This window comes from Arvicola amphibius, chromosome 10, assembly GCF_903992535.2.
Source record: "Arvicola amphibius chromosome 10, mArvAmp1.2, whole genome shotgun sequence".
NCBI classification, from domain to species: Eukaryota; Metazoa; Chordata; class Mammalia; order Rodentia; family Cricetidae; genus Arvicola; species Arvicola amphibius.
The window spans coordinates 121663094-121688468 of NC_052056.1; the positions used below are offsets into that span (position 1 = coordinate 121663094).

Below are 25375 nucleotides of genomic sequence, written 5' to 3' on the forward strand. Positions count from 1 at the left end.
GGGCAGGTACGCTGTGGCATTCTGGAGTGTCTAGCAGACCCACAGAGCAGTCACACTTCCTCAGCTGTTCACTGGATGACAAATGAATATGTGTCTTGGGTGAATGAGAACTCTGTGCCTCTCAGTCTTTCTCAGTGATGTCTTCTCATCCTTACAAGTTTAGTTCATTGTCACAGTTACCAAAGTACTCCATCTGCAGTATTGTGTTTGTTTGTTTGTTTGTTCACTTGTTTTTTTAGGGGACAACAAATGTACCAAGTGCACATGTAGAGGTCAGAAGATAGTTTGCTGGAATCAGTTCCATTTGGGTTCTGGAAATTGAACTCAGGCCGTCAGGCTCGGCATCTTGCTGGGCCCCATCATCACAGTCTTAATAGTGGTTTAAAAGTGTGATTGTGCTTCAGTTTTAATTTTATTTGGAGGTTATAAATCCTGAGGACAAGGTAGCTGCCATCTGTACGCAGTGTGTCAGATGGTCAGTGTGTACCTAGAATGCTTGTGCTTGTCTCGCTGTGTGTAATCAGTCGCTCTGTGCAGTACTGCAGTGTGATGCTGCTTCATTTGTTAGCAGGATTTACGGTGACATCACTGCAGGCAGAGGAAGCAGCTGCTTACAGAGTATCCGTTTTTATTAACTCCGTGTTTCTGATGGCCAGCTGCCAGTGCTTGCAAGGCTACTGTTGCACCCTTTGCATAGCCCATGTCCTGGTGGGAATTTTCTTTCCCTATTCAAGCCTAGTATGGATGGCCAGTGACATTTAAGATAACTGCCTCTTGGGTACTGTGCCTCCATTTATTTAGAGAGAGAGAATAATTTAGTTCTCATACACACTCCGAAACATTATCTATCACCATTACCTGTTGTTGTTGTTGTTTGTTTGTTTTAGTTGATGTTTCTGTTGGCTGGCCTATAACTTGCTTTATAGATCAGGCTGGCCCTTGAACTCAGAGATTCACTCACCTCTACCTCCAGAGTGCTGGTATTAAAGGTGTGCACCACCGTGCTCTGTTTATTGTTATTTGTTTCCAATAGGAAGGAAGTATGTGGAAGTTGCCCTTTTAGCAGTAGGCATGTTTCTGGGAAAATAGAGCATGATGTTCTGATGCTGTGGGCTTGCTGTGACTCAGATGGGAATGACAGAAATACTGCTTATTCTTGGAGCTCTTACTTGGCTAACGGATACAGGTGGATACCCACCTGCTAACTTGTAGCTGCTACTGTTCAAGCTGGGGTAGTTAAAGAGGCTTCTTGTGTGTAGTTGTATAGTTAAGCTAATTAACTCTCATCAGAGAGTGGCCCCACTTATCCCAGATCCAAACACCGCCTGTTACTCCGGGGAGTTCAAGTTCATCTCTGTGCTTGTTTTCACAGTGCCGAGTGGGGCTTGGGGTAAGAAGTGCTAGGGAAGACATAGTAATGGCGAGCAGTGAAGTGGGTTGTTGGATGGAGGCTTCTGCCGCTGAGTGCCAAGCCTGGGTCTGTCCTGGGGACCCACATGCTGGAAGGAGACACCTGACTCCCAGAAGTTGTCCTCTGACCACCACATGTGTGCGGCTGCCGTGACTCACTTTGTGTGCTCATACACAAATAAATAATGTGATTTAAAATCTTAACGTAAAATTCATAACGGTATATTGATATGCTTGAATTTTCTTATTTTTATAGGAAACATCAAATAAAGTGAAATACTCATGTGCCCATGAGGATGAGTAGATGTCAGAATTTTGCCATATTGGTCTCATCTCTGTTTTTTTGATTTTGAAGACAGGGTTTCTCTATTTTTGGAGCCTGTCCTGAAACTAGCTCTTTAGACCAGGCTGGCCTTGAACTCAAAGAGATCCACCTGTTTCTGCCTCCTGAATGCTGGTATTAAAGGCGTGCACTACCACGGCCTGGCCTCATCTCTCTCTTGGAAGAAAAGTACAACAGCTGTAGGTGGAAAACCACCCCCTGTCCTTTTCCTCATCAGAGAGGATCTTCTCACATCTGCTCATTTGTTTCTGTTTTAAATTGTTTTCTTTTGTCAGGCAGTGTTCATACACATTTCCATTTTTCTATGTGTGTTTGTGGGCATGAAACTTTCATGTAAATGTTTGTTCCCATGATTGAGGACAGTGAGGTGACTCTTAACTTCTGCCACTATTAACAGTGCTGCCGTAGGGAATCTTCCTCATATAAACAGTATAGGAACATTTCCCCACCGAGATTATTTAGAAAGTGACACTTTTGGGGAAATGTTATCACTTTACCTGTCGCTATTACAGAAGTGTAACAAGACATTCCTTCTACACTTCTGGTTAGACTTTTTCAGTTATGTTATTTGTAATAGATGTCAAGTAGTGCCTCATTATTTTTAATTTATTGTGTGTGTGTTGGTATACCTGTGCATTTGAAGGTGCCCATGGTGGACAGAGTCTGTGTGGGATTCTCTGTAGCTGGAGTAATGGTTGGTTGTGAGCTGCCCAACATTGATACTGGGGACTGAACGCAAGTCTTAATGGGAGAGCAGCAAGGGTCCTTAGCCACTGTGCAGTCAGTCTCTCAGCCCTTATCGTTTTAACTGGCAGTTCTCTTATTACCAGAGAGAGAAACAGGTTATCTTCTTGGTTCCTGGGTTTCCCCCATGTGAACCCTCTGCTCATATCGTCTTCTGTTCTGTCTGCCTGTGATGACTCAGTGGCTGTGCTGCTGTGTCTCCTCTGCTTTCAAACTTGTCTTTTTCCTTGGCCTATGGATGTGTGTTCTCTTGTTTTGAGACAGGGTCTTTGTAGCCCAGGCTGGTCTCAAACTCACATACCTCTTGCTCATTTTCCCCAGTGCTGGGATTACAGGCACGAACCACCATATTTTAGAATATCCCACAGTTCCGTTCCTTTCCTTTCCTTTCCTTTCCTTTCCTTTCCTTTCCTTTCCTTTCCTTTCCTTTCCTTTCCTTTCCTTTCTTCCTTCAAATGTTATGTATTTGTTTTTATATGTGTGAGGATTTTGCCTGCATATGTGCCTGCCTTGTGCCCTCAGAGGCCAGAGATGGCACTAGCTCCTCTGGATTTGAAGTTACAGGTGACTGTGAGCTGCTGTGTCAGTGGTGGAAAACAAATTCTGGTCCTGTGGAGGAGTTAGCTGGTGCTCCCCACTGTTGAGCCATCTCTCCAGCCCCATTTTCTTTTTTAAAGACAGTCTGTATGGTGTGCGTGGATGTTTGAATGCTCGTGTTTCTGGCTGTACTCTGTCTGTGCTTCCCTTTCCGCATGTCGTTCCGAGGCAGTATCAGTGACATTCCCCTCTCTGTTCTTTGGAAAGCTGTTTTGGACAATATTTTTCACAGGCTCTTACTGTGTAGTCCCTGTTGGCCTGGAACTTCCTTTCCAGTGGTATTTCAAGTTTGTTGCTGTGTTTTTTGTCTGTTTTTGTTTTGTTTTAATCGAGTAAGTTTTGACGAGTTACATTTGTGTGTGTATAAGATTGTTTCCTCTGGAGTTGTTGCTCCGGGGTCCCACCCTGTCGGTTGTGCTCCTCCTCCTGTTCTGGTGTTTATTGTGCCTTCTTTGATCTCCTGACTGCTCTGATATTTTACCCAGATCACCATAATGTAGTTGTCTCGATTGGCCCCAAATTGTTAGGTTGTCTGTTAGATTCTAACATATAACACATGTGCTTTGTGGTAACTTTGGACAACATCCTTTTCTTAGTGGAATATGGAACTAGGTGGGAAGGTCCCGCCTGGTGTGAACTAGACTAGCTGGCATTTCTATTGATGGAGGTGTTACAGCCTAACCATTTAGCCCCTGTACAGTAGCTCCAGCTTTCCTTTAGACTGAACAGTGTCTGTCATTTCCGAAGCAGTCACCATATATACTTTAGTAGCTTGTTCTCTTACACTTGGGGACTGGAGAAGTGGGTTAGCAATTGAGAGCTTGCACTGCTCTCTTAGAGGACCCAAGTTCAGTTTCCAGCACATAGCTACCTATAACTCCAGCTCCATAGAGATTCAGCACCCCTGACCTCTGTAGGCATGGCACCCCTGTATACACAAACCCCATAGTTTAGAATAAAGTAAACTTTTAAAAAGGGAATTATGCTTTACATTTTAAGTAATACCAAAGGGCCCCCTTAACCCAGTAAAACTCGTCTACAGCAATGTGGCTGCTATAGAATTGTATTTTGAGAAAAAGATGAATTCTCCTTGCTGTTTTTCTTTTTTTGTTTTTGTTTTTTCTTTTTCCAAAACAGGGTCTTTTCCTTGTGGCCTTGGCTGTCCTGGAACACACTTTGTAGGCTAGACTGGCCTTGAATTCAGAAATCCACCTGCCTCTGCCTCCCAAGTGTTGAGATTAAAGGCATGCACCAGTTGTCTTTGCTTTTTTTAATGCAGACAAAATATTTTGGTTCCAGAACTTTGAGTCCTTGTAATGTGATGGAGTGCTGTTCTAGAGTGAAAGTGGGTGGTTCTCACTGGTTGGCACTGAGCAAGATGAACATGATCATATACAGACAGCAGCGATTGGGCAGTGATAGCTGAGCATGTGCTGATGGTGTCCCTATCACCGTGTCACATAATTGGTTTATCTCTTCTTTCAGACGGGGCGAATTGACAAATCCTATCCTACGGTATGTGGCCACACTGGGCCAGTGCTGGACATAGACTGGTGTCCACATAACGACCAGGTTATTGCCAGTGGTTCAGAGGACTGCACTGTTATGGTAAGTTCCAAGATCCATGGCACTGGGACTCACTTCTTGCTTTCAGTGCTGTATACACACATATATACACATGTACAGAGCTTAAAAAGTAGGCATCCTAGCCGAGTGACTGACTACATTGGATTATACATTAAGGCTAGCCTTTACAAGCTCTATATCAACAAGTTGTACTGTTCTTTGTTCTTTTCTGTCTGAAGGGATGACGACCTGCCCATTGACAATTGATATCTATAGGAAAGATTTCGGTGCAAGTAAGATGATTTTCTAATCATTTTGTTAATGACATTTAACTGAACACCCCTACCAAAAAATAAATAAATAAAGAATGAAAAAAGTACTCTCTTAAACTTTGTGCTCCAGGGCAGCAAGATGACAAAAGTTGTGCAGATAAAGTATAACAGCAATTATTGGGGACAATGGGAACATAGCAAGGGCTGGTTTCCAAGTTGATGTTGGAAGTATTTTTCACGTGCTGCTGTTTTAACCTTAATTTTATGTGTATAGGTGTTTTGCCTGTGTGCACTGGAATTTGTACACCCTGTAAATACAGCACTCACATTGGCAAAAGAGGGCATTGGAACTGGAGTTAACAAGTCTTTGTGAGCTGCCATGTGGGAGCTTGAACCCAGGTCCTTTCTAAGTGCAGCCAGTGCTCTTAACCACCAAGCCATCTCTCCGGCCCCATAAAGTTTATTTTGAAGAAGATCTTTCTTGCTAGGTAGCCCATTCTGATGTTGAAACTCCCTAGGCTCCGGTGATCCTCCTGCTTCAGCTTCCCAATCACGTCCACAAGATGCCTTTCAGGATACAGCTCCCTGCTCCTCAGTGTGCATTATCTGTCCCTCTAATAGGATTATTAACTTGGATTACTTCTCAGTGTGTGCCGGCTAGTTTTCTGTCAACTAAATACAAACTAGAGTCATTTAGGAAGAGAGACCCTCAATTGAGAAAATGTTCCCACTAGATTAGCCTGTGGGCAAACCTTTGGGGCATTTTCTTAACTAATGATTGGTGCAAGAGGGCCCAGCTCACTGTGGGCACCTTGGGTGGTGGTCCTGGGTGCAATAAGAAAGCAAGCTGAGCAAGCCAAGCAGAAAAGCCAGTTAAGCAGTACCCCCACCCCCACACCCATGGCCTCCACATCAGCTCCTGCTTCCAGGTGCTTGCCCTGCCCTCCCTCAGTGATGGGTGGTGATGCGGAACTGTGAAGCTGAATTCATTCCTTTCTTCTCTAGCTTGCTTTTGGTCATGGTATTTATCACAGCAATAAAAACCCTAAGACAACATTTTCTTAAGATATGTCAACAAGGTTAGATATGACTACCTCAGAATGATCTATAGTCTACTTTAGGCAAAGCATGGAGAACCATACTCCTTCCATTTTCTTTCTGTTGTCTATTGCTTAGGATGCTTTATTAACTAAAATAATGTACACAAACAAATCAGTTCCTGAACTACATTGTTTAAACATTTCCCCACCTTTCTCGTGGGCTTTTGGCAGCTAAAAGCAAATTGGGCATGCTGCCAGTAAAGGAGTCAGTCCTTCTGTGTGTGCTTGCTAGACTGATGGCCAGTGACTGTGGCTATGTTAGCTACTGGAAGGGAACACAGGTTAGACCTACTGCCAGAGCCTGTAGCTGAGAGTCCTGACTGCTGTGAGGGAGCTGGTTTTATCTGTTTCCTCATTGCCTGCCTTGCTGATCCTGTTATCCTTTAACACGACAGCTTCCATAAAACACCGGTATTGAAAGAGGTGGTGCCGAAGTGAATGGGGTGGGCCAGGTGATTTCTTACTCTGCCACCCTACATGCCCTCCCCACACACCCGCTGCTCTGTGAGTGATGGCCGTCAGATCACTCGTGTCTCTTTCTTTAGGATGCTGCTCGCTCACACGTGCTTCTCTAGAGGCCAGATCAGCGTGGCATAGAATGCTCATGTTTGGGCCTGGAGAGATGGCTCAGTGGTTAAGGCACTGCCTGCTCTTCCAAAGGTCCTGAGTTCAATTCTCAGCAACCATGTGGTGGCTCACAACCATTTGTAATGAGATCTGGTGCCCTCTTCTGGCCTGCAGGCATACGCGCAGGCAGAACATTGTATACATATTGAATAAATAAATCTTCCAAAAAAAAAAAAAAAAAAAAAGAATGCTAATGTTTGGTCTGTACTTTTCAACTGTCTGATTTTTGCTGACTGTGTCCTTTGGGAGCAGGTCAGGGGCTCCAGCCTGAGTTTCCTGCAAATGTGAAGTTAGATCCCAGAGTCAACACAGGTCCAGTCCCTTGTAGTTCTGTCCTCTTGGGTTTGCACAACTATTAGAGCTTCATTCCTACAGATAGTGACTCATTAAAGGAGCACAGAGTGGCTCTCATAGCTGCTTCTGTTCTGTTTTTGAGTTTGAGCCAAATTTTGCCCAGTGCAGCTCTCCTGCTTTCTGTTCAGTTACCTGGTATTCTGAATTGCATAGGAAAGGGAGTGTGGGCAACTACCTGATTCTTCAGTTTACTCTGTTTCCAAGGTGACAAGTTAACACTCTGTCATCCTCAGAAAATGAAGTTTTTTCTTCACTTAATTTGAACTAATGAACTTGAACGTATTCGATCAGTTTCAAAAGCTGCCGTGTCTCCATGCTCAGCCTGCCCTGTATTCTCTGAGATCTGAAACGGCTGTGTTGTCTTTGATCACTCCTTGCTGTGATTCGTTCAAGGGTCTCAGGCTCACCTTGGGCATCTCTGCCAGACATTGACTGGCCATTTCTATTACACCCTGGTTTCTTTGAATGAAAAGTAATGTTTCTACATCATGGTCTGGGTGCTAGAGGTAATTGTGATCACTCTGTTGTTGCTCGTTCTTAGTGATTTAGGGCAGCGGTTCTCAACCTAACTAACACTGCTACCCTTTAATACAGTTCTTCATATTGTGATAACCCCCCATAAAATTATTTTTGTGGCTTCTTCATAACTAATTTGGCTACTGTTAAGAATTATAATGTAGGGGCTGGAGAGATGGCTCAGAGGTTAAGAGCATTGCCTGCTCTTCCAAAGGTCCTGAGTTCAATTCCCAGCAACCACATGGTGGCTCACAACCATCTGTAATGAGGTCTGGTGCCCTCTTCTGGCCTGTAGGCATACACACAGACAGAATATTGTATACATAATAAATAAATAAAATATTTAAAAAAAAAAGAATTATAATGTAGTTGGGCGGTGGTGGTGCACACCTTTAATCCCAGCCCTCAGAAGGCAGAGACAGGTGAATCTCTGTGATTTCAAGACCAGCCTGATCTACAGAGTGAGTTCCAGGACTGGCTCTAGCTACTAAGAAACCCTGTCTCAAAACCCCCTCCCAAAAGAATTATAATGTAAATAGTGTGGTTTTTAAGGTAAAAATAAAAAATTTATGTGTGTGAGTGTTTTATCTACATTTATGTATGTGCACCGTGTGTATGTGTTGCCTACAGAGCCCAGAAGTGGGTGTAGGGTCTTTTGAAACTGGATTTATAAGTAGTTTGGGGCTACCTTGTGGATACAGGATTTGAACACAGGTCCTCTGAAAAAGGAGCCAGTGCTCTTAACTGAGGAGCCATCTCTCCAGCCCCAGACAATAGTTTATAAGGAGGCCAGTAACTTTTAAAGCCATGCTATTATGTTGCTATTTTCTACCCGTTTACTAAAGATGTTCAGGCCTGGTGTGAAATCAGATTGACACCTGTTACCACAACACTCTGGAGGCGGAGACAGGAAGTTCATAAGTTTGAGAGCATCCTGGGCTGTCCCGTCAATAAAAAAAAAAAAAAGTAGTCATCCCTCAGGATTGGTTCAAGAGTTACCATTGGCCCAGAATCTAGAATGCACAGATGTTCGGTCATCTGTATTAAATATCTGGTGTTGAATACATCCATTGCATACAGATCTTCTGTGCAGAAGAAATCTTTATCTCCCCCAGTCTCTCTCTCTCTCTCTCTCTCTCTCTCTCTCTCTCTCTCTCTCTCACACACACACACACACACACACACACACACACACACACACACACACACACACACACACACGACCCACAGGTGAAGATCTAGCTAGGTATTTTTTTTTTTTGATGAATGGTGTTGCTGTGGAAATCAGATATTAACTTTCTTTTCCTTATCAGTTCTTCCTTTTGCTTAGTTATAAGTTTTTTGTTGATTTGTTTGGCTTTGGTTTTGGTTTTTCAAGACCGGATTTCTCAGTAACTATGGAGCAAGTCCTAGAACTCACTCTGTAGACCAGGCTGGCCTCAAACTCACAGAGATCCGCCTGTCTCTGTCTCCCGAGTGCTGAGATTAAAGGTATGCACCCCCACTGCCCGGCTAGTTATAAGGGTTTTTTTCTTCATTGTTGGTAATTCAGAATCAGTGCTCCTAAATATATGGTGTGATATATTAATATATAGTCCAAGTCTTTAAATTCTTTTTAGATTTATTTATTTTATTTGTATGAAGGTTTGGCCTGCATGCACATATGTTTACTACTTGTATTCCTGGTTCCCAAAGAGGCTAGAAAAGGGCATTGGATCCCCTGGAACTGGAGCTACAGATTTTTTTTAGTTTGTTTTTGGGTTTTTTTTTTTTTTTTTTTTTTTTTTTTGGTCGGGGGGGGGTGAGTTGTTGTTAGTGGTGGTGTTTGTTTGTTTGTTTGTTTTTATCCCCCTAGTTTTTCGAGACAGGGTTTCTTTGTTATAACAATCCTAGCTATCCTGGACCCTTCTCTGTAGACCAGAGTAGCCTCAAACTCATGAAGATCTGCCTGCCTCTGCCTCTCAAATGCTGAGATTAAAGGCATGCACCACCATCACCTACAGATATTTATGTTATGATCTGCCACATGGGTGCTGGGAACAGAACACAGTCTGCAAGAACAGCCAGTGTTCTTAACTGCTGAGCCATCTCTTCAGCCCCATAGTTTCAAGTCATCTTCCCAACCCTAGAAAATTAGCCCAAATTATCAGGATGTGTGTGTGTGTGTGTGTGAGAGAGAGAGAGAGAGAGAGAGAGAGAGAGAGAGAGAGAGAGAGAGAGAGAGAGAGAGAGAGAGGGAGAGGGAGAGGGAGAGAGAGAGAGAGAGAGAGAAATAGGGTCTTTTTAAAAAATATTTATTTATTTATTTATTTATTATGTATACAATATTTTGTCTGTGTGTATGACCACAGGCCAGAAGAGGGCACCAGACCCCATTACAGATGGTTGTGAGCCACCATGTGGTTGACTGGGAATTGAACTCAGGACCTTTGGAAGAGCAGGCAATGCTCTTAACCTCTGAGCCATCTCTCCAGCCCCTAGGATCTTGCATTATAGCCCAGACTAACCTCAAGCCAGCAATGTTCTTCCCTCAGTGTGCAAAGTGCCGAAACTGTTATGTGTGCCCACCACGCACCATTTGGAGGCTCCTATGACCTGTTCCTGTCTTCAGTATTTGTCAGTTTGTCCAGACTTTTTTGCTGTATTTTAAGACACTCATTGTGTAGCCTTCTGCCCTGGAACTTCTGTGTAGATCAAGATGGCCTGGAATTCACAGATCCATTTCCTTCTGTTTCCTGGGTAGTATTTGTATACCTGGGTTTTGCTCTGGGCTTTTCCTTCCTTCTTTAGACTGTATGTCTTATTGATGCTTCTTCCATGCTATTTACCTTGGAGAACTTTTCCTTTTGTGTATAGTACTTGTTTGATTTGGCTTAGTGCCAAATCCTACAGTCTTTGCCTTTTTCAGCTTGGCAGTTGAGCTACAGACTTTGGACGAGGAACATGACCCTTCAATGCTGGTGACCTCATGGAGACTTGTCTGCCCAGTTGACCTGAGGGTAGGCAATGGTGGTCCAAGTCTTCGGGTAGACCAGATGTCCGTCTGGTCTTCCCCTTGATACTGCACTTAGAAAGCACCCATCTTATGGCACATTTAACAGGAAGACAGCACATGAGCTGTCAGCACCAAGCCCTGTTACTCAGCATGAGCCACTAAGGTAGACAGGTGGTTTCCTATGGAGACATCCAGGACCAGCTTCAGCACTTGCCAAGAACTGGCGATTGGCAGGAGTCTGTTTCCAGCTCATTCCAAAGAGTGGCTTCTTGGGATGCTATAGCCACACAGCAGGTGGTGGGGAAGGTGATCTCCAGTGCCAGTGCTCTTAGACTTTCCTCAGACAGCCTCCCACCTCTTTACAGTTGCTGGAGCTAGGCTACCATCTTCCCCTGGGCCTCTTGGGTGGCTGCTTTTTATTTGGAGTACATTATTGGTTTGTTTATGTTTATTTTTCTATGTGTCTGTATGCTCATGAGTTTATGTACAGCATGTGCCTGCGAGAACCACAGATACCAGAGATAGCATTGGATCCTTTGGGACTGGAGTTAAAAACAGTTGTGAGCCACTTTGTGGGTACTAAGAAGTGAACCTAGGTTTTCTGCAGGAATAGCCAATGCTCTTAATTTTTGAGCCATCTCTCCACTATGTTCCCTCCTTTATTTTTAAAGTGATATCTTTTTAATTTCTAAATTTTTTTGGATTTGCCTTTTAAATTTTCAGTTTTGATTTATCTTTTTTCTTAATGTCTTTTTAATTTTATTTTGAAATAGCATGCCAGTTTTTACTAACTTTTAAAGCATGTCTTTTTAGCAGGCTCTTAAAATTATTTTTTCTTAGATTTCTATATTTTACATGTGTGGATATTTTATTGTGTGTCGTCTGTGTATCAAGTATGTGCCTGGTGCCCATGGAGGTTGGAAGAGGGCATCAGATCCCCTAGAACTGGAGTTAGATAAGTTTGTGAGCTACCATGTGGGTGCTGGGAGTAGAACCTGGGTCCTCCAACAACAAGAGCTCTTAACTACTGAGCCGTCTCTCTCACGCCACTCTCATCACGGGAGTGGGAGTGCACGTGTGTGCGTGGAAGAGTGCTCACACTGAAGTTTTATGTGAGTTTAGTTTGAAGTTTCCAGAAGGAGGTTTGCTTTGGCCTGTGCTCTCACAAAACATGTTTATGGAGGTTTGCTTTCTTGGCCTGCCTTTTGTTTGGCCTCTCTCATTCCTTTGCTATTCCCACCCTACCCCCCTGTTTCCTGCCTGCTCCAATGGGGTCAACCATTCCCTCTGGGTTCTCTCTCTTCCATTGGCCTTTCTTGTCAAGGAAAAGAAGTCCTTGCTGGTGGGGTTTGAAAGCACTAGGTCCAGGGTGTATCTGTCTCTCCAGGCCTTGGGGTGGGGGTAGGGGTCTCCCATGATCAGCTGTTGCTAAGACAGGCAAACCCCTCTTGGTTGCCAGAGTGTGTTCATAGCCTGCTGTATCAGGTCAGGGAAGAAGTATGATCTGTCACTGGGATTTTTTTTTTTTTTTGGTTTTTCGAGACAGGGTTTCTCTGTAGCTTTGGAGCCTGTCCTGGAACTAGCTCTTGTAGACAAGGCTGGTCTCGAACTCACAGAGATCCGCCTGCCTCTGCCTCCCGAGTGCTGGGATTAAAGGCGTGCGCCACCGCCGCCCGGCTGTCACTGGGATTTTGAGTCCTCATCTGTCCCTGAGTGCTTTGGTCTGTTACCTGCTCTGTGTATTTGAGGTTTGGGGAAATCCCAATACCAGCTGTTATTCAGACCACTCTCTTCCCAGAATCCTCTGATGATGCCCCTGTCTTGGCAGAGCAAACACTTTGTTAATGAAATAGTGTTCTAGGCTAAATCTCCCTAATTTTCCTAAACTCTTAAGTACGGGCCTGGCACTTAGATCATGCTTGAATCACTCAGTGACTCTAAATTGTGTGTTCTGACAGACTTGTTGAAGCTTTCAGAGCTGCGCAGCTGAAGTGACCTTTACAGGCACATCTGCTCACTCCTGTCTGTCGTGACTCTTCCCTCCACTTCTGTGCTAAGGGCTGTAGCTGTAGACTTTCTCTCTCACACACACACACACACACACACACCTTTTTATTTTAAACAGAAGAGCCCTGCATGGGTTATTGACAGAGGCAGTGGCCCCAGAGCCTCAGGTAATAGCAGTGTGCCCAGCCGAGAAGTCCCCAGACTCTCAGCCTCCACCTCACATAGACAGTGGGGCACTGGCAGAAGGCCAGGCCTGTGAGGGGGTCAGGCGGAACTGGAAATGTGTGAGGCCTGCTGTGGTCACTTTGGGTATGTGCTGTGGACCCATGGCCACAAGGACACCTTCAGCTGATGTTCTGTAGGGGGACAGCAGAGCCGGTTCACCCATGGCTGTGAGAGGATAAGCATAAATTTAAAAACTGCTTTTGAATTATTTCCACCCATTGAGTTGTGATCATGGGTTTGCTCATTTTGTCAGCTGCCTCGCCTGAAGTGGCATCTCTCCAGTGTTAGGACAGGAAAGGCCAATCTCCGTTATCTATTTATAGCTTTGAATTTAGGATTCTCCTGCTTCCATCTCCCAAATGCTAGATTATAGATGTGGCCACCATGCCTAGCTTTTCCATCTTTTATTTGTTTGTTTGATTATGTTTTACTTGTTGTGGTGGGGGAGTGGCATGTGGCAGTCAGAGGACATCTTTTTGGAACTGGTTCTCTTTCTACCTTGTTGAGGCTGGGTTCCCTGTGCCGTGTGCTGTGTAGTCAGGGTTAGGTGAGCCCCAGGCAGCCCTCCTGTCCACCTCCTTCTCCTGGCCGGAGTACTGACGCTGCAGCCGTGCACCACAAGTCCATCTTTCTCATGTGGCTTCCAGGGATTGAACCCTGCCATCAGCCTGTACAGAAATCACTTTCACCCACTGCGCCGTCTCGCCAACACCACTTCCAATTTTTTAAGGGTGTGGTGTGTGTGTGGTGTGTGTGTGTGGTGTGTGTGTGGTGCGTGTGTGGTGTGTGTGTGTGTGTGTGTGTGTGTGTTGGTTTTTCGAGACAGGGTTTCTCAGTATAGCCCTAGCTGTCCTTGAACTCACAAAGATCACCTGCCTCTGCCTCCCAAGTGCTGGATTTAAAGGTGTGCACCACCACACCCAGCAAAATTGTGTCTTGGTGTTTTGTTTGCATGTGTATGGGTGTCAGATCCCCTACAACTGGAATTACAGACAGTTGTGAGCTACCATGTAGGTGCTGGGAATTGAACCTAAGTCTTCTGGAAGAGCAGCCAGTGCTTTTAATTGCTGAGCCTTCTCTCCAGACCCTAAAGGCAACTTAAAAGTGGAGTCCAGTGGACAGCTTGCATTTTAGGTCCTGCTTTATGGAACACTAACAAATAGCAGGTGAATTCTCCTTCCAGAAGCTGCCTTTGCCCTTTGCCTGTCCAGGGTTTTGTATTGTGCTTGCTGTTCCTTGGCAATAACGTCATACAGAGAGTTTTTGAGATTGTGGTTTCTAAATATTTTACTTGGAGGAATTTTAGCCCCAGTAAATGGCAGTGATTGAAATAATTCCAAGAACAGTCAAGCTAGGTCCATGCCTGCTGTTGGCTACCCATGTCTGTAGAGCAGTGCTCAGATAGAACTGTAAAAGCTATAGTTCCGGTAGGGGAGGAGGTGCAAAGCAGTGTCCCCCAGAGTCTGGGAGATGAAAAGGTAACTCCTAGCTGTCTCCAACTATCATGTCCTAAACAGTGGCAGATTATTTATTTTTGGCGAAATGTTTTCGCCCCTCTTCCCAGATCAGTCTTTAGCCTATGGAAATGAACAGAAGGGCGGGGCGCCATGTTTGCGCTTTTATCACGGATTTTCCAGCAGACTTTATTTCTTGGAGTAGAAGTGGAAGCCGTGATGTGGCATGTCCTGTGGTGTGTCTGGTGCACAGATTGCTCTGGGCTGTTGATCCTTTGCCTTTGGCGGCTCCAGACTTAATTCCAGGCTCAGCTTGCTCTCTAGAAAATGCTGAGGCTCCACACTCTGCCTCACACAGGGCCCTCCAAGCTGCTGCAGCAAATCCCTCACCTGGTCTTGAGAGACCATCTCAACTTCATGTTCCCTTGAAATCAGTGTCTCTGGTTTTTTAAAAACATGGCCTTTCGCAAGGAAAGCACTCCATGGTGTAGCTCCAATGCCTGACCAGCAGCAGGCGCGCCCAGAGGGCGATCAAGATAGGAGAGTGGGGTCTACAAACAGTCTGTGTGCTTTAAATTTGTGCCATGTTTGGAAATAAAACTGTTAAACCAATTGCATTTATACTTCGGAGGAGCCCGGCTCCTCTCTGCCCGGCTCCGTTGAACTGCCTCCCTGTCCTCTTGCATGTGCAGGCTTTCAAATGCACAAAGGACACAGTTGTCACAAACACATGCTTAAGTAGTTTTTTCAGAACCTTGGTGGTTTTCAATGATTGATGCCCGCTTTCATCTGGAAGCCCTTTGGAGCTCATTGTCTTGCTTTCCTTTCTTTTGGAACAAAACATTGGTGTAGTAATGTGTTGTCCAGTAGAACATTTTTGGGACTCGAAAGCTTTTTTTTTTCTTTTAGTAGGCTAGGTAGTGACTTGTCCCTGCTGTGCTGAGAGGCCCTCTGTGGAGGATATTTCTGCTGTTTGTCTCCCTGCTCACTCAGTGTTGGTAAGAAAGCAAGTTGGTGCTGGAATGCCACAGAACAGAGCAAAGCTCACCAGCCTGCACAGACAGCATCAGCATGAATTGTCTCAGGCACAAACACAGGCTTTCACATGTTGGACACGTTGGGTGTAAGTGGGTACTAATTTATTTCAGTATAAGACAAGATTCCTTTCAGAAATCATGGTGTTCAGACCTAAAAATGTATGTGGTCACAGGAGGGAAAAGGTGTGGTCTGGAATGAATGCAGCAAGCTCATTGACTCCCCAAGCCTCAGTGTGCATGTGTGTACGTGATCACTGCAGTAGCACAGGGGAGGCAGGGACAGCACCCGTCATATGACTAGGAAACTCAGGCTCACATGAGCAGGGTTTTGTCAGAGGTGTCATGCAGCTGAGGAGGGCAGTGCCCAGGACCCAGGCTTTTAAGCTCCAGAGCCATTGTCCCTCCCCATTAGCAGTTTCCTATTAGGGTAATGCTGTGCAGAGCCTTAGCTCAGTTGACCTTTCCAGAACCCTCTGTGAGCACAGCCCATGCTCCCTCAGGATAAACAAGGAGTTTGGCTCCCAGCAGTGAAGAGTTTAGTGCTAACATGGCTAATTAGCATCGTAGCCCCAAAGGCCCACACTGGAGTGCCAGCTTGTGCATAAGACTTAGGCATAGAGTGGCACTTATGCTCTTTGTCCCCAGTAAGCAAGACCTTCAGTCCACATTGACAGGCCATTACCAGAAGGAGCAGGCACCCTCTGGGCAGAGAGCCAGATGATGACAGCCCACGAGCAGGGTCTGCAGCGCCAGCCAGAGGGTGTGCTGAGTGTGGGAAGACACACAGCCCTTTCCCACAGTTCCCGGCGGGGAGAGCACTGTTTATTCTCATCCACGCACTGGTTCTGGTGTCTTTTCATTGTTTCCCAGACTTTCCCAGACACTTCTTCAGCTGTCAGAGCCTGTGGCATTATCATCTTGACTGGTTCCTTTCTCTGCTGGCCCCACAGCCAGCCTCTCTGAAGCATTGTTTAAATGCTTTTTAGAAAATTGCTTTGTGCATTTGTGGTGTTTCTTTTGAAACTGGCTACTTGATTTTCTTTATTCCTCCCTTTCGCCTACTTTTTTTCATTCTTAGAGGTCGTCTCTTCAGGGACTCCTGGATGGGCCAGCTTGTGTAGTATGGTACTGGGGACTCCTGTGTTTTCCAGCAGTGCCTACTTACGGCAGCACGGCACTGGTCACACTAGACTCTGAATAATATGAGGGACAAACCTAACTGAAGTTACAGCGTTTTTGCCTATGCGGGCATCATCTGAAATGCATTGGTTCATGTCACCATATCCACCCTCCACCATCACCACCTCAGGTCACTGCAGACCCCTAGGTCACAACTGCTGTGGGCAGTCTACATTTGTAGCACATTTATGTGATTTGAGCTCATCCAGCTCCAGCACCTTCCACGTCCTACCGCTTACATTTGCTGTTCCTGGCTGTCAAGTCTATTGAAAAGCTCAGTTTCTTGTTCAGCCGTTGAGTCCTAGAGTGGGGCCCATTAGATCATTAGTACCAGACCTGCTTTGTGGTGTAAATGCTGTGTGTGTTGGACCTAGGGAGTAAAAGGAGCTTGGGTGCCTAGTCTAGGGCATCTGTCCGGGTTTAAGACTCCCATCCTATAATCAACGTTGCTTTCCGTGTTGACGTTTCCTCTCCATTCAAACAGAAGATGGGTGAAGGAAGTGCTAGAGGAAGCAAAGCTGGTGCTGGCCTCTGCGGCTCCTGTATTCCAAGGGGGAAATGCTGATGACACCCAGAGCCTCTCTCAGTCATGCTCAGGGTTTACAAAGCTCACTGCTGTGGATCTTAGGAACCCCAGCAGGCTGGTACGAGGGCGCCATCTGGAGCTAGTATGTGGCACTGCCACACGAGTACCTTTTGAGGCACCAGTTTTCATGATTGTCTCTGCCAACTTCATGCTTTCATCAAAGTAATAATTATTGTTTCCTGTGTGTTCTGTTGACAGTTCCAACTCTGATTATACTCAGATGGCCAGGTTCAACCCAGAGCTGTTTGGCTAATTATAAACCTTTTAGTTTTATAAAGGTAAAGAAATTGTGTATCAGGATGAAAGCACACTGTCCTACTTAAAAGGAAACAGTTGCTCCACACCACAAGGGAGCAGACCTGTCTGTCGGGGAGGGGTGAGGCAGTATGCTGGTCTGGAGAGAGGGCTGCCCCTGAGGCTGCTGGATGTTCTCAAAGAGCACCTGGGTTTTAAGAAATAATTGTTTTAAACTTCTTTTATGAAGTAGATGCCATGTACTACTTAGTACTCTTAGTGCTCTTCTAGGGCGGTGGTGCCACTCCGCTTACCTGTAACAGGTTTGAGAGAGAGAGTAATCCTGTGCTTGACTTTTAAAACCTCCCTCTTCACCTGCTGTGTCGTGTGGCTCAGGCTTGTGATCTTGGCATTCTCAGACTGAGGTGGGGAGGGTGGTTTTGAATTTGATGCCAGACTGGGCTGCATAGCAAGACCCTAAAATAAGACCAAAGAAGCCCATTCCTCTCCCTGTGACCCAGAGAAACCCTGTCTGTCTCACATGGGGGAAAAAAAGTGCAATTCAGTGATTTTTATTTTTTGGTTTTGATTTGTTTTTTTTGTTTTTGTTTTTGTTTTGGTTCTTTTGTTATTGTTTTGTTTTGTTTTTGCTTTGTTTTTATTTTTTGGAGACAAGATTTTTCTGTATAGCCCTGGTTGTCCTAGAACTCACTCTGTAGACCAGGCTGGCCTCGAACTCACAGAGATCCACTTTCCTCTGGGATTAAAGACGTGTGCCATCTTGTTTGGCTTAAAGATTTCTAATATGTTCATGGATACATACAACCACCAACAGAGATTTTAGAAATTTTCACCATCTCAAAAAGGAATGTGAGACTGGGTGTGGTGACTCCCATGACCTTTAGTGTGCGGTAGCTCAGAATCGCACAGTGGGGAGAGATGGAACACTGGACGAAAAGGACAAAATGACTGAATCCCTCAAAGAAGCACTGAGGTGTGCCCTCTGCGGGACGAGCGCTTGTAAGCACAGGCTCTGTGCTTTACATCGGGATGTTAGCAATATTTTTATTACACTGTAGAAAGGAAATCTTACTGAAGAAAAAAGAAAACAGGATTCAGTCAAAATGAACAGCCTGTGCTTCTAAGGACCCTATTGGCCTGGCAGGCCCCCCAAATGAGGAAACACAAAGTTATCAAGTACTTAGTATATTTACATTTTTTAAAAATTTTTTCTAATTTTACGTAGTGCTCACTCTATCTGCATGTAAGCCTCCACGTCAGAAGGGCATCGGACCCCACCATATATGACTGAGCCACCATGTGAGTGCTAGGAACTGCGCCCAGATCTTCAGGAAGAGCAGCTGGTGCTCTTAGCCACTGAACCATCTCTCCAACCCCATGTGTTTACATTTTTAAGACAGTCACTTCATTGTACCTTTCACCCAGGTGCCACTGGGTGGCCACAGTGACCCGGAAGTGAAATGTGACAGGGCTTTCAGACTAACACTCTCCTTCCTTTTCCAACAGGTTTGGCAGATCCCAGAAAATGGACTGACCCTTTCCCTGACTGAACCTGTGGTGATTTTAGAAGGTCATTCAAAACGAGTTGGCATTGTTGCCTGGCATCCGACGGCCCGCAATGTGCTTCTTAGTGCAGGTAGGAGCCCCACAGGCTGCCTGGCCTCGTGTGGGGGGAGTGACAGGTGTGACTCCACTGAAGCGGAATGCCAAGGACCATGGCAGACTCTTTAAGTGTAGATAGGGTCGCACACTTGGTGTGGTGCTCTGTGCTTTTTGCACACACTCCCGCTGTCGTCTGCCGGCAAAGCCCCGTTTATCCGCTCAGCCCTGTCTCTGAGCACCGATGCTACCTCTGGATTTTTAGTTAGATAGACTGTACCACAGTGAACCTTGGCACCTATCTCAGTGTGGAGTATGGAAGTGTCTGTCTTCCAGCTCACACTGGCTCTTGCCTCATTTCCAGATTCATCTTACAGAAATTTTTGCTTTTGCCCAAATTTTAGATTTTTTTTCCCTTCCCTCCCTTCTTTTTTTCTAAAAGCAATACATCAACTGGATGTGGTAGTTCAGTAAGTTCAAGGCTAGCCTGTTGGGGAGATATCTCATTGAATAAAGTGCTTCAGATCCCTTAAGTCAGGTCCCCAGAGCCTTTGTTAGGGAAACCAGGTGTGATGCAAGTGTTTTCAGTCCCAGTGCGGAGAGAAAGAAATGCAGTTTCCTGGGATCAAATGGCAGGCCAGACTAGCTGATGGCAAGCTCCAGGCTTGGCCTCTGGCCTCTACAGTGCACACACACGGGAATACAGATGGCTCTAGTTAAGCTTTTGGGGTGATGGATGTAAGCTCTTTCTTGGTTATAGGTATTTGTCAGAGCTTACCTTAAGTGCAATGGGTATGTGTGAATTATACCTTATCAATACTGGTTTATTTTAAAAACATGTCTTTTTTCAAGTTGAGCAGGTCAATTTTTAATCAAGAATAGGAGATGTTTATTTATGGTGAGTGAAGTTAAAAATTTAATTTCAGGTACCTGCCAAAGGCCTCTTCACAGAAGACACTGTAGGGCATCAACTTTCTTAGCCATGGTTGACCATACCTGAGTCCTTCTGATGATCTAGGGACCAAAGCCTGAGCGCACGGTGGGGGGGATGGGGGGGAGGCTGCATGGTGGAAAGGACCTGCTGTCCTCCCTGGTCACTTGGGACCATACAGGTTCACCCTGTTTTCCTGTTTGCCTTGTGCAAGCAGAGGAGACTGGTTGGTTGACTGCTGGGCCTGTACCTCCGGACTGTCCTACCACTCTGTGCCTGGCACTCCCTTGAGAGCAGGCTGCCTGGAGGAGCCAGTACAGGAAGGCTTAGCTCTCCACCCCAGAAATCGGCTACAGCATTTTATATTGTTGTACATGTTTTTCAACACGAGTTTCCTGCTTCTAGCTCTTGATTCTCAGGTATGTTCTTAGAACAGTGGTTGTCAACTTTCCTAACACTTTGACTCCTTAATACAGTTCCACATGTTGTGGTGACGCCAAACCATAAAACTATTTTTCTTGCTACTTCACAATGTAATTTTGCTACTGTTATGAATCATAATGTAAATAATGTAAGTATTTTTGGAGATAGGTTTGTCAAAGGGATCAAGACCCACAAGTTGATAACCACTGGCTTAGAAGATACTTTTGAGGCAGGGATGGGGCTGAGTCACTAAGGATCGTGGGCCTCTCTGGGAAACAGCTTCTGAATCCACATGTCTGCGTGATTTCACTTTAGAGTTCTTGTCATGGACAGATCACTCTGGCCCCAACTTCCCTTTTTAAGATAAGATCTCTGACAGCAGCAAGCCCGTCCTGTTTCCCTTCTGTTGCTATAGCTTACCCTGATTTCATATACAGGAAGGACCCTGGCTCACAGTGTCAGACTTGAGTCATGTGCTACTCCAGGTTCCTCAGGAGCAGAAATGATGTCCATTCTGATGTTAGCTTTCTGGAAAAGGGTACCTTCCTGAAACTGCCTAGTTCCATTAGTCCAGCTGACTCTAAAAAACGGGGCCCTGGCTTTGGTGTGGTTCTTGTTTGGGTTGGCTGATGGCTTCACCGTGTTGCTTTACAGAAATCTTGTCACTCTGGCCTCCCAGTAGGTAGGGCCTCTTGTCATCAGCATCTTCCTTCCCATGCCTTTGTGTCCCTGTGGGCTTGCAGCTTTCTCTCATATGTTGTTTGGGCATTTCTCATCTTGTGGTTGATCTGCTTGGAGCAGGCTGTGATAACGCCATTATCATCTGGAACGTGGGGACAGGGGAAGCCCTCATCAATTTGGACGACATGCATTCAGACATGATTTACAATGTGAGCTGGAACCGCAATGGCAGCCTCATCTGCACAGCGTCCAAAGACAAGAAAGTGAGAGTCATTGATCCCAGGAAACAGGAGATCGTGGCGGTAAGTGTTCTTAGCACAGCCTCGGTAGCCAATCAGTGACCTAGACTCTACTTGGAGGACCTGCATGCTTAAGCTATGGTGTCCTTATGTGCAGACACCATCTGAGCAGGGAGGTGACTGCCTCGGTCTCTCTTCTCTCCAGTCATTTCCAGCCTAGTCATTTCAGCTCTGTCCCTTCATGGTGGCTTTAGACTGAATCTCACTAGCCTAGAACTCACAGATATGTTAGGCCCTGCCTTCAGAGTATTGGTACAGCAAGGGCACTTAACAGCTCATGATACCCTTAGAAGTTTTCAGGTCTTGATGAGCCCAAACAAACTGTGACCTGTCTAGGAATCTCACTGGTGCTCCCTAGTTGATATCCATCCCAAGCCCAGAACAGTATCCGGGTGCCCTGCAGACCTGCAGCAGGTCCTGCCGTCATCTTAGTGCCCAGGATCTGCCACCCAGTAGGGCTTCAACAAAGTCGCACATCCTGCCTGTAATGTATGTCAGGCCTGCAGCACAGGTGGGAAGTCCAAGAACAGCTCACCTTAGCTGTGCTCTGAGGCCAGCTGAGATGTAGTGACATTTATCAGCCCTGTCTATCGCTGGACAGCAGTCGTGGTGAGTGCTTATCCACCACAGGGTCTTTCCAGGCCCTGTGCTTGTCCACCCAGCATCTTCAAGGGTAGCTGCTGAGCTGCTCTCATTAACCAGACAGGGCTAGGAGCAGCCTTCCTTATGTTCTTTGATGTTGGAGAAACTAGTGGCTGCCCCAGCCTGTAGGTTACCCGTCTTGAGAAACGTGTATGGCAGAGCTCTTGGATGTGCTCTTTATGGCTGTAGTGTGTGGGCTGGGACAGCAACAGAATGTGGTAGGAATGGAGCTCCTCCCTCAGTCTGTTCTAGGGCTCTGCTTGCTGACTTTGACCAGATTACTAGGTGTCACTTTTCCTCATGACGGGGAGGCAGTAGTTAGCCGTGACCTTAAGGTCTTGCCCAAGGAACATGGAATGGCCCACTGCGTGTGTGAAGGGAGGCTAGCTCCCAATATGGGCTTCACACTCAACCTACCCATGCTGTCTAAATGTCTAAATCTGCATCTGCTCCCTTCCTTCCCAGGAGAAGGAAAAAGCACACGAAGGAGCCAGGCCCATGCGTGCCATCTTCCTGGCTGACGGCAACGTCTTCACTACTGGCTTTAGCCGCATGAGTGAGCGGCAGTTGGCGCTCTGGAACCCGGTAGGCCCCTTCCCAGTTTTCCCTTGTTCTAAGCAGGGCTTTGGGCTGACAGGGTCTTAGGTTCTCAGTGTGGGGTTTTTTTGGGGGGGAGGGGGATTGTTTTTTGTTTGTTTTGTTTTGTTTTTATTGAGACAGGGTTTCACTGTGTGTGGCCCTGACTGATCTGGAACTAGTTGTGTAGACCAGGCTTGTCTTGAACTCAGAGTTCTCTGCCTCCCAAGTGCTAGGATTAAAGGGGTGCACTACCATTGCTTGGCCTCAGTGTGATTTTTAAGATCCTGCTGCTTTAATTTAGCAGAAGGTTCTCATGCTCAATGGAGCACTTTAGAAATGCACTCATGAAGCTCCCAATGAGTCCACCACCTGCTAGATCTGGGAAATGAGTTCTGTGTTATTGACTTGAAGATTGCACACAGTCCTGCTTAGGGAAGTGTAGAACTGCCCTAAGTGTGTACATGCCCTGAGCTGCATGCAGAGTGGCTGTGGCTGTGTGAAGGGAGTGTCCACAGTGGCAGTGCTCCTGGGCTGCTGGGCTGGGCTGTTTCTCTTTAACTTTTTTCAGTATGTGCATTCTATACAGCAAGTGCTGGCTGGAGAGATGGCTCAGGGGTAAGAGCATTTGCAGATTGCTGATGTCCTCTTCTGGCCTCAGCAGGCAACTGCACTCATGCATAGCCATTGGAGGCAGGGGTTGTCACGTGGACCCTGGGTGGCCTGGAACTTGCTGGGTAGGCCAGGTTGGCCTTTTAAAACAAAAATCTTTTTTTTTGGGGGGGGGTTTGAGACAGAGTTTCTCCTGGTTGTCCTAGAACTCACTCTGTAGACCAGGTTGGCCTTGAATTCACAAAGATCCACCTGCCTCTGCCTCCCAAGTGCTGGGATTAAAGGCATGCACCCCTTCCATGTGTCCAAAAAAGGAAAACAGCTGCAAAGCAGAAAGGCTTTTTTGTCTGTGTTGTGGAGCCATGCTGATATTTGCCTTGATTGTACATGGTGCCCATGTGCAATCATCCATACAGTCAACGTAGTTGTCAGTGAGTTTGGTCCCTGGTGTTTGCATGTATAAGGATATGCCCATGTTGTTCAGAATCTAGATTCTGCTGGGAAAATGGATTATATTAAAGAATGTATAATAAGATTATGAGAATTTGTCTTTTAAACACGTGCCTACATGTGTGTATTAAATATGTCCCTATGCATGTGTATATTAAACATGTGTCTATACATGTCTATATGTTGTTTATGGACTCATTTTCAGAAAAACATGCAGGAACCAATCGCTCTTCATGAGATGGACACTAGCAATGGGGTGCTGCTGCCTTTCTACGACCCAGACACCAGCATCATTTACTTGTGTGGAAAGGTAAACAGAAACCCTATGTCTGACATGACATCAACCCTAGAAGAGGCAGGGTTAAATGTTTTTAAACTGACGTGTGTGTGTGTGTGTGTGTGTGTGTGTGTGTGTGTGTGTGTGTGTAGTTGGGAGCTACTTGTTCATTCCTGGCTGCTGACACGAAATAATCACACAGAAAGTATATTTTTTGTAATACTGTTTGGCCAGTAGCTTAAGCATATTGCTACCTAGCGCATATATCTTGAATTAACCCATTTCTATTAATCTGTGTATCGCCCCGTGGCTGTGGCTTACTGGCAAAGTTCCAGCACATCTGTCCCTGGCGGCAGCTACATGGCTTCTCCCTGAATCTGCCTACTCTCTCTATATATCTTTTTCAGCCTGGCTATCTTCTGTTAAGCCATTGGCCCAAAGCAGCTTCTTTATTCATTAACCAATGGTATACAGAGAGGAATCTCACATCACCTCCCCTTTTCTGTCTAAATAAAAAGGAAGGTTTTAACTTTAACATAGTAAAAGTAAATATAACAAAACAGGTATCAAGCAAGAATTACAGTCACAATATTTATATCTATTTTTACCCTGTTAAACAAAACGTTTCTTGTCTCTGCTTTTTGTAGGGTGACAGTAGTATCCGCTATTTTGAAATCACGGACGAATCCCCATATGTCCACTACCTCAACACATTCAGCAGCAAGGAACCTCAACGAGGGATGGGCTACATGTCTAAGCGGGGACTTGATGTCAACAAATGTGAGATTGCTAGGTAAAGAATTGAACCCAAAGTGTCCAGTGTTCGTGACAGAACAGACCAGCTCCAAGGCTACCTTGGGTGTATTTGGAGCTGATTGTAGCATGTGACCTTTGACTTGCAATGGAGCAAAGCAGTTATACCACTCCGTTCCGTGTTTCACATGCTCACGTCCTTCGGTCTGAGTTGTGGGTGGTGTTTCCTGATGGGCAAGTGGGTAAGAGCCTTGTGCCTTCATCTCACAAGTGCTAGGGTTCCAGACCTACACCGTCATGTTTGGCTTCTTTGTCTTTTTTTAAAAGTTACAGTACGCTGGGTGGTGGTGGTTCACACTTTTAATCCCAGCGCTTAGGAGGCAGAATCAAGTGGATCTCTGAATTTGAGGCCAGCCTGGTCTACAGAGCAAGTTCCAGGGCGGCCAGGGCTACACAGAGAACCCCTGCCTTTAAAAAAAAAAAAAATAGATGATGCAACTGGTAAAACTCTGACCTTTTGAGTGTAAATTAAATGTAGGTCTCCAGGTGCACACCTGTAATCCCAGTGATAATGAGATGGAAGGTGGAGGAGACATCCCCGGAAGCTCTAGAGTCAGTGTTCCAGGCCTCAGACGAAAGGTGGAAGGCAGGGCCAGCAGAATTTCTTAGTGGGTAAAGACACTGGCCACATGGACCTGACAGCCAGAGTGTGATCCTTAGAACCCTGTAAAGTGGAAGAAGGGAACTGACTCCATAGTTGTCCTCTGACCTGCACATGTGTGCTGTGGCATGTACACCTGTGTACTAACACAAAGAGAAATAATAATGAATTATAAAAATTATAAGAAGGTGGAAAAGAACCTGC

General features: G+C 45.6%; 1 protein-coding gene across 1 annotated transcript in view; it reads left to right on the plus strand.

The window, feature by feature from the left end:
• Coro1c (coronin 1C) overlaps positions 1 to 25375 on the plus strand; it is a 76494-nt gene that overhangs the window by 46751 nt on the left and 4368 nt on the right. Inside the window, exons 3-8 of the mRNA XM_038346423.1 lie at positions 4580 to 4702; positions 18774 to 18903; positions 21022 to 21203; positions 22308 to 22427; positions 23686 to 23790; positions 24405 to 24550. Of these exons, the coding sequence (XP_038202351.1) occupies positions 4580 to 4702; positions 18774 to 18903; positions 21022 to 21203; positions 22308 to 22427; positions 23686 to 23790; positions 24405 to 24550 (806 nt within the window). The remainder of the gene's footprint in view (positions 1 to 4579; positions 4703 to 18773; positions 18904 to 21021; positions 21204 to 22307; positions 22428 to 23685; positions 23791 to 24404; positions 24551 to 25375) is intronic.